The sequence below is a fragment of the Phocoena sinus genome, chromosome 8, assembly GCF_008692025.1.
Source record: "Phocoena sinus isolate mPhoSin1 chromosome 8, mPhoSin1.pri, whole genome shotgun sequence".
Classification (NCBI taxonomy): Eukaryota; Metazoa; Chordata; class Mammalia; order Artiodactyla; family Phocoenidae; genus Phocoena; species Phocoena sinus.
This window is the reverse complement of record NC_045770.1, coordinates 57,844,106-57,859,734: the sequence shown is the minus strand read 5'-3', so window position 1 is coordinate 57,859,734 and position 15,629 is coordinate 57,844,106. Positions and strand designations below refer to the sequence as shown.

The 15,629-nt window shown below is 45.9% G+C and overlaps 1 protein-coding gene and 1 pseudogene across 1 annotated transcript; one reads left to right on the top strand and one right to left on the bottom strand.

Annotated features, from left to right (window-relative positions):
• LOC116758126 overlaps positions 1-3,058 on the top strand; it is a 68,843-nt pseudogene extending 65,785 nt beyond the window's left edge.
• A 4,504-nt stretch (positions 3,059-7,562) lies between these two features.
• Positions 7,563-15,124, bottom strand: LIPT2 (lipoyl(octanoyl) transferase 2). Its single transcript, XM_032641720.1, has 2 exons — positions 14,649-15,124; positions 7,563-13,448 (listed from the first exon to the last, which is right to left on the bottom strand). Exons 1-2 carry the CDS (start codon positions 15,094-15,096, stop codon positions 13,219-13,221), a joined length of 678 nt encoding a protein of 225 aa, XP_032497611.1. The 5' UTR covers positions 15,097-15,124; the 3' UTR covers positions 7,563-13,218.
• Between the last annotated feature and the right edge of the window lie 505 nt (positions 15,125-15,629).

Sequence of the window (15,629 nt, the reverse complement as noted above, 5' to 3'; positions counted from 1 at the left end):
TGTAAGCGCTGCAAGAAGACAGACCAGGTGTATCTTTTTCACCATAGAATACCCAGGATGTAACTCAATGTCTGTCTAGTAGGTGGGGGAGAAGCGTTGGGAGGTAGGACGAGCATGGATGATGTCTGTCGTCAACGGTCTCAGAAGCCTGGGTTACCAAGGAAAATACAGCATGAATCACAGAGGAAGTTTAATGATCACATCAAGTAATTTTATTCCATTACTCATCAGGAGCCTGTGTCTGTGCTTCTGCAATCTTGTCTCCTCTTGGCCTGTCAGTTTAGCTCACAGAACATTTGTCTTCCTGTTCTGAGCTTAACCATCCTCCTGCCCCTGCAGGCAGCAAAGAGTGGTGAAAAGAGCACTGGAAGACGTGCAGCAAGGTGTGGTGTCAGGAGACTGAAGATCTCAGTGGCCTCTTCTTCCTCACCCTCACACATGCTGTGTCCTGGGCAGCAAGGTGGAAGAGTACTCGAGAACACAGCTTCTGGGGTCCAGTGGAGCTGGGTTTGAATCCTAGCCCTGCAATTATCAGTTGTGAGAACTTAACCTCACTGAGTCTTAGTTTCCTTATGTAGAATGGGGATTAAAAACAACTACATCTTATGGTTGTATGGATTACAGTAAGATATTGTATTTAAAGTGCTTCACCTCGTACCTGGCACATAGCAAGTGTTCCATAAAGAATAGCTATTGGGAACTCCCTGGTGGTCCAGTGGTTAGGACGCCGTGCTTTCACTGCCAAGGGCACAGGTTCAATCCCTAGTCAGGGAACTAAGATCACGCAAGCAGCGCAACGTGGGGAAAAAAATTAATAAGGGCATATGTGTTCATGGTTGTATAAACATGGACTTTTGAATCTTATGGTTTAAACAATAAGGGCTATGGGAATGCAGAAGAATGTGGGTTCAGTGTGGACTAGGGTTTGCAGAGATGATGGATGTATCAATCAGGAATCTTAGTTGCAACAGACAGAAAACCCAGCTCAAACTGACTTAAGTAGAAAAGGGAATTTCTCAGCTCATAAAAGTATAAAATCCTGACATATCTAGCTTCAGGCATGGCTGGATCCAGGAGCTCAGATGATGTCTTCAGAAAGCTGTCTCTGCTTTTCTCACTGATGCTCCATGCTCAGGCAGAATCCCATATTGTGGTAACAAAATGACTGCCTGAATTCCATGCATACACTCTATTCTATGAATGAAACCGGTAGAAAGAGCTTCTTTCCCCCACAACCCTCCTGACAGAAGTCCTGGGTCAGACTGTTATTGTCCTGAAACGGACTCAGTGCCTATCCCAGTCACAGAAGCTGGTAGGGGGTGTGTCATCTCTATTCAAACCACATACACTTGGGTGGGGGAAATGGGTGGAGGGGGCAAAAGGTACAAACTTCCAGTTATAAAATAAATAAGCCGGGAATTCCCGGACTCTGCGCTTTCCCTGCTGTCGGCCCGGGTTTGATCCTTGGTTGGGGAATTAAGATGCCAGGAGCTGTGGGGCACGGCCATAAATGAATGAATGAATGAATGAAATAAGCCATGAGGATGTAATGTACAGTATGGTGACTATAGTTAATAATACTGGATTGCATGTTTGAAGTTGCTAAAAGAATAAATCTTAGGCTGTGGAGCGGCCTCCCACGCCTGTACCAACGGTGGTGGCCTGCGAGGGTCATTTTTAGCGGGGGGTGGGGGGGAGGCGTTCTAGCTTTGCTAATGTAACTGCACGTTTACAGAGCTCTGAAACAGAGATGGATAAAACTGCCCTGCCCCGGGGAACATAGGCATCACCTGTCTGGGAAGACCCTGTGGCAGGCAATGCAACAAGCTCCCGATGGGGACCATTCACTGTGCCCAGGGAACTATGGGGCCTGCGGAGGGGCGGGGACCGCGTTCTTCCGGGCACTTAGAGAAAGTTCCTGCAGGAGGTGACCTGGGAGCCAAGTTTTTAGACTGACTGGGAGTTAGCTGGGAAAAAAGGAACAAGATAGAACATTAAAAGCATTGGGATAGTCACGCGTGTAAGAAAAATTTTGTTCAGGAAAGTGGTAATGGCTTATTCTGGCGAGTGTGGCAAAGTGCTTGGGATGGTGGAGGTGTCCTGGTCACTGCCCGCCTTATGCTTTCCACTCTGCCAACCCCTGAAGAGTGAAGACACCTTACCGCCTAACTCTGGAAATGCGATATTGACCCCGATGAGCTGACGTCCAACTCTGAGTTTGGAAGGAAAAGTAGGTGTTAGTGATGGGGCAAAGAGACCTTTAAGTGCAAAGGTTGGAAAGTATGACAGGGTTAGAGGTGTCCGGAAGAGGGACAGATGGGAAAAGATTGAGGCCAGATTGGGGAAAGATATGCTGAGTCATTGATACAAAATTTACACACAGCAATTGGAAACAATAATGCCTGAGCAATCAGTCACAAAGCCGACCTAACTTGTTTAGTGGATCATAAGGACGAGAAGGAACCGATCAAGGGCAGAATGTGTGCTGAAGCTGGAGTGATCTGAGAAAACTTTACAAAAAGGTGGCATCTGTGTGTGACCGGGAAAATCAGCTGGGAGGGACTATGATCTTATAAATAAACAGATGAGATGAGTCTTTCCCAGGGTAATATCATGCCAAAAGACACATCCAGGCTAAAAAGCCTGGAGAATCCTACTGCTGGATTACATTATCTCCTCAGTCTTCATGTTTAGGAAATAACCTTTTTGGCTTGCAGATCTGGCAAGATTAAAGCTGCAGGAGAATGGACAGTGAGGTACAGAGAGATGGAAGGATCTTGGATTTGATTGATGATGCTTGGTGAGAAGACAAGCTGCCTTATGAGGATGTTGTAATACCACCGAATGAGCTTCCTGAACCTGAACAGGAAAATGGCGGCACCACAGAATGTTAAAGAACAAGAAATGAAGTGGACTGACCTACCCTTACAGTACCTCCATGAGAACATTCCCCCTATAGGAAACTGACACCTGGCTCCTTGTTCATTGACAGATTTTTTCAAATACACAGATACAAAATGTTTTCTTTCAGTCCCTTAATTTGAATCTTTGAATGATAGATCAACGCTCAAAAATGTACCACTAATTTTGTGGCCGCAAAATGCAAGGTGAAAATATTTAACCAGCATGAGAAGCTGATTGCGATTTCTTGGGAATGCAGAATATCTGGCCCTTTGAACCTAAAGTTCTTCATTGACTAGCGTGTGTTTGAACATGATTCATTAAACATTTGCCTTTAACTCTGATTTTGCTTTACTGTCAGAGTTTAACACTTCCCAACTACTTATATTTGTCCTGTGACACAAGTGATTGAAGATACGAGAGGGAAAGGCTAAGAATGACAAAGCCAGACATGAGAATTAACTTCTCATATACCCCCATTCTGAGAATCATCTGAGTGGGTGTGTGTGTAGTCTGTAGATGTAGTGGACATATAGGTAGGCCATTCACTGACTAGTGGGATTCCTAAGAATCCCCATGATATTTTCAAACTTTGGATAAATTTACAAATTAAAAGCTATCTTGACAGTTAACCTCTGCTCTCCCTACAACTTCCTTTGGTGCTGCTGGAAAGGCGAGATGGACCACTAGTTTTATCCAGTAACAGGACTTCTTATTTTCTCAAAGCCCTTTCAGATATAACTGAAGCACCATGGAGTCAGTATTTAGTTACACGTTTGTGCAAGAACTTGTATTTTGAAAAACACATTGAGGGACATTTATCTCCTAGAATTATTTGCCTCTGTTATGTGATATCTCTCTTGTTCTCTCCCCAGATTGTAAACTCTGTGGGAAGAGGCCCTGGCTTTTCCATCTGTATCCCTTATTGAAAAACTGGCAACACTGAATAACTGAAACCTCCCTTCAAAAAACAAAAAAGAATAAATCTTAAAAATTCTCATCACAGGGCTTCCCTGGTGGTGCAGTGGTTGAGAGTCCACCTGCCGATGCAGGGTTCGTGCCCCGGTCTGGGAAGATCCCACATGCCGCGGAGCGGCTGGGCCCGTGAGCCATGGCTGCTGGGCCTGCGCGTCCGGAGCCTGTGCTCCGCAACGGGAGAGGCCACAACAGTGAGAGGCCTGCGTACTGCAAAAAAAAAAAAAAAAGAAAATAAATTTTGTAACTGTGTAAGGGGATGGATGTTAACTAGACTTATTGTGGTGATCATTCCACAATGTATACAAATATCAAATCATTATGTTGTATACCTGAAACGAATATAATGTTACATGCCAATTACACTTCAATTAAAAGAAACAAACAGGGCTTCCCTGGTGGCGCAGTGGTTAAGAGTCCGCCTGCCAATGCAGGGGACACAGGTTCGTGCCCTGGTCTGGGAAGATCCCACATGCTGCAGAGCAGCTAGGCCCGTGAGCCATGGCCGCTGAGCCTGCGCATCCGGAGCCTGTGCTCCGCAACGGGAGAGGCCACAACAGTGAGAGGCCCATGTACCGCAAACAAACAAACAAACAAACAAATACACACACATAAAACTGGTGGGGGGTGATTCCCTAAGGAAAATCTGGATGCTACTATCAGAGGTAGTCTGAATGGCTGTACAGGCTGAAGCAACAAGTATCCTCTATAGTAGGCCTTGGAAAACAGATATGATTTGGGCAGACAGGAAATTGACAGTTGAGCAGAAATGAGAAACGAGAAGAGGGGAGTAAGTGTGCCGTGAGCACGGCTCACATACCTGGGCAGAGGGAGCAGGCATGTTCTGTGGAGTCCTAGAGAGAAGACCTGGGACCAAGCGGGCTTGGGGATGGGAGAGTCACAGGATCCAGATCTCTGCTCACTGGGAGTGTGGGACAGGCTGCCTGATGGGAATGGGCTTCTTATCTTGGAGGTGAGCAAGTAGAGCTTCCTTGTCAGAGTGGCTATCAGACGAGCCTTCTAGATGGGCTCTGAAATCCCTTGCATCCCTCAGGTCTGAAACTCTGTAGTCCAGAAATCATCAGCTTCCCCAATCCTGATCCCCACCCGCTTCTCTCTCTTCTATACTTCTCTCTAAGGGGAGTGCTACATCCTTCTCCCTGATAGAGTTATGGGGTGTCTGAAGACATTCTAAATTCTAATTCTGGCTCCTACTGCAAGTGTAGGACCTTGAGGGGACCACTTGTCTTCTCTGGGGCTGTTTCTCCCTCAGCACAGGAAGGGGTGAGGCTGTCTGATCTCTGGGGCCTCTGTCAGCTCTTACCTCCTTGAGTGCCTGTCAAAGACTCAGCCTGGCCCTGGGGAGCAACAGGACACACCACAGCTCTCAGGCCAACCAGGTGTGTTGGCTTCAGGGTCTCAAAGGCACTTTCACACTCATTGTCTCCTTTGGTCCTTTCACCTTCCTGTGTGGATGGCAGAGTGGGAGTCAACAGGAGTGCTGTTGAAGGTACAGCCTTTGGAGTCCAGACTTGAGTTCAAATCATGGATCTGCCTCTAACTAACTATATGAACTTGGGCAAATCTTCATTTGAGCCGGTTTCCTCTTCTCAGAACACAGTCAGCAATACAACCTTGTGGGTTTGTTATTTGCTGTAATGATTAAATAATGCCTGTAAAGTGCTTGTAACAGCCCTGGGCCCATGTGGGTTGGGCTGGAGAGAGGTGAGTGTGGTGGAATTGAGCTGAGCTGAATAACAAAAACTCCTTGAAGGTACCCAGCATCTCACAAGGCATAGCATGTCCCCAGTCCAGCCTCTGACTGCAAATCAGGGCCATGTCAGTCAGCGTTCTGGCAGGAAACAGATGGCACCCTGAAACTAGATACTTTGAAGAGAGCATGAAGGAGGGTTTAGGAAACTGACGAGGAATGGTGCAGCATGTCTGGCTAGCAACAGTGAGGAGGGAAAGCATTGCCAGGCTTGGAGGGCAAGGGTGGGATGGGTTTATTGGAGCCCAGGGAGGGCAGCCAGGCTGGGACTGTGACTTCATGTAGAGACTGCAACCAACCCATGCTGACCTAGCAGAGACAGAGCTGGGAAATGAATCCCTTCCTTTCCCTCCACTCCCTCCCCTCCCACCCTATGATCTTCTACTGCTGACTTTGTACCAACCCAGATGGAAGCTCAAGAGCAAGGAGTCCCATGGTGGGTGGAGAAGGGTGGTGAGCATACAGAGGGGCAAATGGGAGGATCAAGCAGAGGCAGTGGCAAGTCAGTCAAATGGGTGAGGTCCTCCGTATTCATTTTCAGGCTGCTCCGGGCAAGGGCTAGTAGAGAGGAGTAGAAGTGAGGAATGTGGGAGGAGGCTGTGAGGCCAGGCTGTTCGCCCTAGAAAGGGGTAGGAGGAAAATCTGCTGTTCTTCCAATACCCACCTGCTCTCTCTCACCTCCAGGCCTTCGCCTGTGCTGCTCTCTGCCTGGAACACCCTTCCTCCTGGGGCTGGCTAACTCACCCTTAGATGCTGCCCGCTCCTGGATCAATCTGAGCCTAAAGTCTATCCCCAGACTTCTTAGTTACGAGATCTAAGATACTGCTTTTCATCGCATTTGAGCCAGGTTTTCTCTTTCTTACAACTTAGAAGTCACTTGAGCCTTTTCTGCCCCTCTTCCCTTTTAAGATTTGTCACTTCTATGTTCCCATAGTACCTGTACAGACTTCTCTCATGGTACTTATAACAGGTTACTGCGAACAGTTTTTACTGGTGTGTCTCCTCCACCAAGCTGTGAGCTCCCTGAAGACAGGGACCAAGTCTGACCCATCTCTGTGTCCCCAGGGCCCAGCACAGGCTGACACACCTTGCACTGGCTGTTTGGCCAAAAGTCTGCTTTTGGTTTTAAGGTTTGTTGGATTTGCTGGCAAAATAACCACTCATCTCACACAAATAAACAGCTTAAATCAAATATTTAATAGAAGGTGATTTAACTTAATTTCAATATACAACCATTAAAAGGAAAGGAATAAGAATATTAACAGAGTATATAAATTTCAATATACAATCATTAGAGGAAAAGGAATAAGAGTATTAACAGAGTATATAACAGAGCATACATCACCGAATTGGGCCGATGCCTACTTCCAGATCCAAGCAGCAGCTGGGAAGTCCCTTGCACAGCAACCTGGAGTCCCAATTGGGAAGGTCCCAGGCGGTGTGTTCGCCCCACGGGTGAGACTGCAGAGTGCCGCCCAAAGGAGTCCTGCTTTTAACGCCAAGCTGCAAACTGAGGATCATCAGCTTGCGTGAAGATATGCAGCTCTGGCTGTTATTGCAAATGCTTTGATACTTTAGTTGTAAGTCTCAGAATGTTCGCTGATCCCCGGGAACTGGCCAGATTCCCAAGACTTGCGAGCACCGTTTCTGCTGACCTGCATGTAGTCTAGCAGTTCAGCATGTAGCTCTTTCAGGGTCTTTTTTTTTTTTTTTTTAGGAGTTCAGTAATTTATTTATTTATTTTGGCTGGTGTTGGGTCTTCATCTCTGTGCGAGGGCTTTCTCTAATTGTGGCAAGCGGGGACCACTCTTCATCGCGGTGCGCGGGCCTCTCACTATCGCGGCCTCTTTGTTGTGGAGCACAGGCTCCAGATGCGCAGGCTCAGTAGTTGTGGCTCACGGACCTAGTTGCTCCACGGCATGTGGGATCCTCCCAGACCAGGGCTCGAACCCGTGTCCCCTGCATTAGCAGGCAGATTCTCAACCACTGCGTCACCAGGGAAGCCCCAGGGTCTTTTTTAGTCAAAGGCCTATTGTTGCCTCTGAAGCCTGAACAAGACTATTTTACTAGCTTCCCCAACACTGGCCCGACCACACCAGGCATGTTATCTTCAAGCAACACAGGTTAAGGCCATGTTAGCCAATTGGAACCTGTTGAGATGAGGGCAGTGGGGGCAGAATCTGGAAGCCATATTTTATGAAGAACAGAAGAATCAGGGAAGTTTAACTTGAAGAAGAGCCCACTCCTAGGATAGAATTCATTTGCTGACTCAACAGGCCATTTCTGGGCACCTCTGTGTGAGGCCCTGGGCTGGTCCTGAGAGGGCCATGGGTGATACAGCTATAGTCCCTGCCTGGGGAGCTCACAGTCTGGATGGGGTCAGACATGGAAATAAGTAACTACATTATAGGGGCCACTGCCACCCGAGGGGGATGCACAGTGTGGCCAGGGAAGACCTCTCAGAGGAGGACTTGCAGGAGGGCAGAATTATGACACTGTTGAGGGTAGGTTTCAGTTTGGGATGAGGAACAACTTTCTAACAATCAGAATTATGAAGAATGCTCCACGTCTGGAGCTGTGTGAGCAGGGCTGGGATGACCACTTCACAGACTGGATACTGATGTCTGTCAACAAAAGGACCAAAGCTACAGGGAATTCCTCATAATAACAGTCATTGAACCACTGTTTCCTTTCACATGCTAGGATACAAACAAACAAAACAAAGAAACAGTCTCTGGCTTAGAAAAGCTCACAGTTTAGGTAAATTGAAAAAATGTAACACTATAGCCTTATACCAGTGTCTCATGAACTTGAATGATTTAGGAACCCCTTTTAAAGGAAAAAAATCATTGAGGTACTCAGTGCTGATAATCTAAATATGTTCAAATTTAAACTCAGTTTAAACTCCAATGCAACTGTAAAAGCAAATCTTTTACATAGTATTTATTCAATACAAATTTTAATGAAAATGAACAAAACTAAAAAACTAATAAAATGCTAATAACACTAATGCTACCGGACATGTTGAGTTCTTTTGCACTCAGCCTGCCAGGTCTATAGACGTATTCCAGCTGGCAAGTGAAGAAGGAATGATAGAATCAGAGTATCACATCTTGCGAAACCCCTAATAAAATAATGAATCTAGGGCATAGTCATCACAAAAAAAAAAGAGGAAAAAAAAACCCCAAAACAGATACTACATGCTACTTGATGTAAGAACACACCATCACCTACAAAGCAGATGTGCTAAAAAAAATCATACCTGAATCATGCCAATTGTCAGGATCTACTTTTTAACCTTCAGGAAACGCAGGAGAAAAAGATAAAAAAGATGGCGGGGGAACCATAGGTGAAAAGAGACATTTATGAGACATATGAGCCAAATTCAGTGTGTAGACCTTGTTTGAATCCTGGTTTGAACAAACCAACTACAGGAAGGAAGGAAGGACGGAGGGGGGGAGGGAGTGGGGGAGGAGGGAGAAAGAAAGAAATCTGAATATTAACTGAATATTTGTTGATATTGAATAAGTATTTTTTATATGTGTTAATGACATACTCTGGTTATGTTGTTTTTAAAGAGTCCTTATCTTTTGGGAATACATACTGAAATATTTATGCATGAAATAATATGGTACCTGTGATTTGCTTCACAACAATCCAGGGAGGAGGCAGGAAATGGGCACTGGTTTAGATAAACTAAGAATGGCCATGAGTTGATTGTTTTACCTGTGTTATGCGTACATGGGGTTCATGGGGTTTGTTCTATGTTTGAAAGATTTTATAATAAAAAGCTTTAAAGATGAAGAAAAATCTAGGATGCTAGAACATTTAAAATTCAGGCATTGTACATTGCCAATGGGAATATAAATCGGTATGTTTTATGAAAGGCAATATGATAATATCTATTAAAATAAAAATGCACATGTCCTTTGACTCAGAAAATCACTTCTAGAAACGCAAACTCTGTGCTCACCGTGTGTGATACAATATGCAGACACACACACAGACACACATGCACATTTATACAGGGATCCTCACTGCAGCCTTATTTGTAAAAGAAAAAGATTAGTAATAACCTAAACATCCTCAATAGGGGGCTAGCTAAATAAGTCATGGTAAATCCACTGAATGGAATACTCCACAGCTGTTTCGAAAAATGAGGATGACTCCATAGCCGTTTTTAAAAATGAGGATGTTCTTTATATACTGACCTGAAACAATCTTATAAAGTGAAGAGATGTGTGTATAGTATGCTACTATATGAAAAAGAATGTACACATATAAGCATGTATGCTTATATATATATATGAAATATCTATGAAGAATATAAATAAGACATTTACCATCATTTAGGCCTCCAGGAAAGGGACTGGGTTTACAGGGGAAAGGGATAGGAATAAGACTTACATTACAATGGTAGCATTTTGTACCTTTTAAATTTTATTCCATGTATATGCATTGCCTATATTTTTTTAAAAGATCTAAGTTTTAAAAGAAATAAAAACAAGATTAAGATGTTAAAAATATAAAGACTATCTAGCAATGTGGGAAAATCTCTGTAATACTATGGTTTAAAATAGTATACATAATTTTATCCACATAATAATTCATAATAGAATTATAAAACAGAATAGAATAGAATAATAAAAGATGTCTGCTCATAATCAAGTGCTGGAAACACACAAATGAAAAGAATGTTTTTTTAGGTGGGAGTGCAAGTGTTGTTGTTTGTTAAAACTTTATAGTTATTATAATATGGTATGATAATAGGTAAGGTAAATTACAATTTAGTGAAAAAATTAGATTTTGATTGCAAATATCTGATTTCCATGAAGGTTTTCAGTCAGAGGCTTTTTTCATGAAGCGAGGTGCACCTGGTCACACTGTCAGAGCAGGTTCTGTTTGGTTTCCTGCCAAAGGAACAAGATGCTGGGCCAGTCACTGCAGTTGGTCACGTCCTCAAACTTAGCACTCATTCACCAGACCTTGGACAATTTGTTTATTTATGAGGAAAAGACTTCTCATAAACAAGAAGAGGCTTTCTGGAGGTGGAAAAGCCAGGGTGTTAACTATCCTCTTTCGTACACTCAGCTTCCTTCCTTGAGGAAGGGCCCCAGTGGGAAAGCGTAGGTGGGCTCTGTCCAGAAAGGAAGGAGAGTCAGGAACCCACAGCAGTGGCCTGAGCCAATTCCACACATCCGGCCTCAGCCTAACTCTGGCCTTCTGCCCTGCATCCTCCTCAGCTCTGTCGACCCACCTGTTCTTGGAGGCATGTCTCCTCCAGGATACCTGCCCTGCTCACCCTTCAGAGGCAGCTGTGGAAGAGTGGAAAAGAGCCCAGATTAGGAGCCAGGGACTGACTGCCCCTAACTAAGTGCATGACCTCAAATAACTCACTTAGCCTCCCAGGCCTCAGTTTTTTCATCCATAAAATAAGCCTACCTATCTTGCTGTGCTGCCAGAAGAGTGAATGAGATCGTCGTGTTGTCTCATTCTGGGTCCTGCACTATGTCTCTGCCTAGACTGCTTCTCAGTCTCCTTGGCCTGCTCCTCCTCGGCCCATGCCTCACATTTATCAGTCCTCTGCCCTCCCCTTCTCTTTGGGCTCCCAGACCGAAACCATCGCTCATCACAGCCATGCTCCAGATTCAAACACCCAACTGGCCCTCTCTACCTACATCTTCCACAAGTATCTCAAACCTGATTTACCTAAAACTGAACTCATTATCATTCTCTCCAAACTTGGTCATCATCCAGAGTTCTCTATCCCAGCAATACGTCTAGCATCCACCCACTTGCTCAAGCCAGAAACCTGGGGATTTTCCTTGACTCTACTGAAACATTCATGGATAACAGCAGCAGTAGCCATCTTCCACTACATGGCCTGGGAAACAGAGAAAGCTGGACTGAAGTAAGATAGAATGAAGCAAACACACCAAGAATCACGGCAGAGAACAGGAGAGAAAAGACCATGTGGGCTCCTAAAGGGCTACATGCTCCGGTTCTGTTCTGGAGCCCTGCTGCAGCCCCACCCTTGGGGTTGCAAGGTCCCCTCAGTACCTTTTCCAATAACCCTCCCATTGTGGGGTTTGTTTGATTGTTTTTGCTTAAGTTAGTTTGAGTTGGGTTTCTACACTTGCAAATACAAGAGTCCTAATTAATATAAACATTTTATCCGTCAGCATAAGCTAGTTATGCTGTGGTAATGAACAACCCTCACATTTTGGTGGCTGAACTCCACTACATGTCCATCAGCAGCAGGGAGCTCTGCTCATTGCAGTCCCTCAGGAAGCAGCCGCCATCCTGAATGTTGTTGGTTACTGTTCCACAGAGCCAGGACTGGAACTAGAGTTGCCTGACTTCTCATTCAAGGTTCTTTCTACTCTAACTGCCTGTGGTAGTCAGTCTCCAAGATGGCCCTTAATGATCCTCACCTATCACCCTCGTGCAGTCTCTTCCATACTGAATAGGGCTCACATATTAAGAGACTGCAGAAATGACTGTGTGACTTCCAATGCTGGGTCATAAAAGACATTGTGGCTTCCACCTTGTCTCTTTCTGGCATCACTTGCTCTGGGGGAAGCCAGTTGCCAGGTCATGAGAACATTCAAGCAGCCCTGTGGAATGATGAGGAACTAAAGTGGGGAATTAAGGTCTCCTTTTAACAACTACTACCAACCAAGCATGTGAGTGAATCATCTTGGAAGCTAATTCTCCAGCCCCAGTCAAACCTTCAGATGAGAGTTGCCCCAGCTGACATCTTGATTGCACCTGAGACACCCTGACCAGAACCACCCAACTAAGCTTCTCCCTAATTCCTGACCCACAATATACGAGATAATAAATGTTTATTTAAGTCATTAAGTTTTGGGGTGATTTGTTACACAGCAATAGATAATTACTATAGAACCTTACAAACAGAGATCTCGTATAAGAAAAACTTACTTCTATCTTTGGCATTTGTACAGTGTGAGAAATTATTCTTCTCTTTCCCCTAGCCTCTGGCCTAGCTCAGGTTACCTGACTAAAAATAGCTATCAGGCTTGAGAAATCCAACCCAGGAACACAGAATCCCATTTTATTCTTTAAAGAGGCCTTTCCCTTTCCCTTTTATTGCAGAAAGCACCCAGGTCTCCTGAGAATGAAAATTCACCACATCACATCACCTTCACCTGGATGATCCAGAGAAATGATTCTCACAAAAATCAAAGGAACTGGAGCCCAGGCCTCCCCAGTTAAATACAGTATTGAGGAAATAATAAATATTTGAGAAATGACACTCTATGATATCTGAGTTTTTCTGAGAAAATGGTGTCAATGGTAGTGCTAATGCCTTATATTTATACAGCATGCTTTTCATAATGTTTTCACATCTATATCTGAGGTAGGTGGGGAAGATATAAATAAACCAGGATACATATGGAACCAATGGCTCAGAGCTCATGATTTGCCCATAGTCTCATGGTGTGTGAATGACAGGGCTGGGTCTAGAATCTGGGTTTCAGTGACTCCAAGTCAGGTGTGGTGCTTTCCAAGGCAGGACCTCCAGGCTGTGATAATATAAATGCCCTTCAGCTGGGGCTGTCCTCGGAGATCAATGTGCAATTATAGGTCTCTTTAAAGGCCTCAAGGAAACGTGGTATTACTTCATCCACAGTGACATGCCTCTGGAGCTCCTTACTCAGGGAAGTGACACCTGTCCCAACCAGCCCACACGGCACAATGTGCTCAAACCACGTGAGGTCCGTAGAACAGTTCAGCGCCAGGCCATGAGATGTAATGTGCCTTCCACAGCGGACTCCTGCAAGACAAACCAATGGGTCTTAGAATAGGTACCCTCCCTCCCCAGGCTTCATGATCCCCCTCAGTGTGATGCGGAAACTGGACTAGACCACTGACTTTCCAACTTCGTTTCTAGAGCACCCAAGGGGTTGTGCACAGATCAGGGGAGGAGGACAAAATGGGAGGAGAGGTGTGTCGCTCCACAGTAGCTGCACTTATTATGGAGATTACAGAAAATGTCCTTTAACAAAGAGATTCCTCCATTGCTTAAAAAAAAGTTTGAAAAAACTATTTCACCCTTATTGTCCTGATACTGTGAAGTACCCTGGCAATTCAATTCCCGTGTGTCTCCATTGGTAAAAATGAGTGTTGAACGAGTTGGCCTCTGAGGGCCCTTCTGGTTCTGAATATTTCAGTGAAGAGGGTTAAAAACTTTGTTTTGTTGTTTATTTGTTTTTACATGTAATGAGATATTTATTAAGCCTTAAAAAGGAAGAAAATCCTGACACACACACTACAACATAGATGAACCTTGAGGACATTATGCTAAGTGAAATAATCCAGTCACAAAAAGACAACTACTGTATGATTCCACTTAAATGAGTTACCTAGAGAAGTCAAATTCATACAGATAAAAGTAGAATGGAGGTTGTCAGGGGCTAGGGGGAAGGTGAAATGGGGAGTTGTTTAAAAGTGGAGTTTAGGGCTTCCCTGGTGGCGCAGTGGTTGAGAGTCCGCCTGCCGATGCAAGGGACATGGGTTCGTGCCCCAGTCCGGGAAGATCCCACGTGCCGCGGAGCGGCTGGGCCCATGAGCCATGGCCGCTAAGCCTGCGCGTCCGGAGCCTGTGCTCCGCAACGGGAGGGGCCACAGCGGTGAGAGGCCCGCGTACCGCAAAAAAAAAAAAAAAAAAAAAGTGGAGTTTAAATTTTGAGAGATGAAAAGGGTTCTGGAGATTGGTTGCACAACAATGTGGAAACACCTAACACTACTGAACTGTACACTTTAAAATGGTTAAGATGGTACATTTTATATTATGTGTATTTTACCACAATTTTTTTTTAAAAAGGGGGAAAAAATCCTTCAGAGGAAGAAAGATACATTACATCCAGGACTAGTTCTGATTCAAAGCCCGCGCCAGACACACCTCCTCCCAGCCGGGGCTCTGCCCTCACCACCATTGGTCCGGCCCCGCCAGGCCCCGCCCCGAGGCGCTCACCGATTGCGCAGATCTTGCGCTCGCCCAGCCAGACGCCGGTGTAGGGTGGGGGCCGCGCGCGGGCACCTGGTAGGCCCTGGAGCTCGCACAGGCGCACGGCGCACGCCTCCAGCGCCGCCACGTGGGCGCGCAGGCGCAGGCCAAGGGGTCGCAGGTCGAGTACGGGGTGGCAGAGCAGCTGGCCCGGGCCGTGGAAGGTGGCTAGGCCGCCGCGGCCAATGGCGCGCACATCGGCACCCAAGGCCCGCAGCCGCGTCGCCTCCTCGGACGTCAGGCCGCCGCGCAGCCCGGCGGTGTACACGGGCCCCGCGGGCTCGCAGAGCAGGAGCGCGCCCGCCTCGGTCCCCGGCTCGGCCTGCAGCCGCCGCAGCCAGCGCTCCTGCAGCGCCAGCAGCTCGGCATACGGCACCTGACTCAGCCACAGCAGCCGTACCGCCGGTTGCCGCATTGCGCGGGCCGCGGCGTCTGCGGGGCCCCGCCTCCTGCCTGCGCCTGGGGGCGTGCTGGGAAGGGCGGGGACTCGGGGACTTGTCCGGAGTCTCCGCCCTCAAGTGCTTGTTACTGGCTGTTGAAAGACTGTACGATACCTAGGGCAAGGTGTGTCTCTTTTCATTCGTTCATTCCAACAACCAGTATTGAGGGCCTGCTTGTGTTCTGCAGGCTCTGCCCTAGGTTCTTGATACAGTAGTGTACATTGTATGGAAAAAGAAAAAGATCTGCCCTGGGAAGCTTAAATTCTTACAGCAGGCAATAAGCAAGTATTAAAGCGTTAAATAAATAAGGTTATTTCAAATACTGATAACTGCTATGAAAAGAAAAGTAAAAAAAAAATAATAATAAAAAAAAAAAAAAGAAAAGTAAAATAGGGTAATACGTGTCCTGAGTGGAGTTCCCCGAGGAAGAGGGAGATTAACATGCAGGAGGTTTATTGCGGTGGGGATGGGGTGAAGGTACTTTCAAGGCCAAGCCTGTAAGGGAGTG

Bases quoted from the DNA above. Each gene is read 5' to 3' on its own strand.
- LIPT2 (XM_032641720.1), bottom strand. From the start codon at position 15,096: ATGCGGCAACCGGCGGTACGGCTGCTGTGGCTGAGTCAGGTGCCGTAT. The intron at 13,449-14,648 runs GTGAGCGCCTCG...TTTGTCTTGCAG, and splicing joins GCGCAAGATCTGCGCAATCG to GAGTCCGCTGTGGAAGGCAC.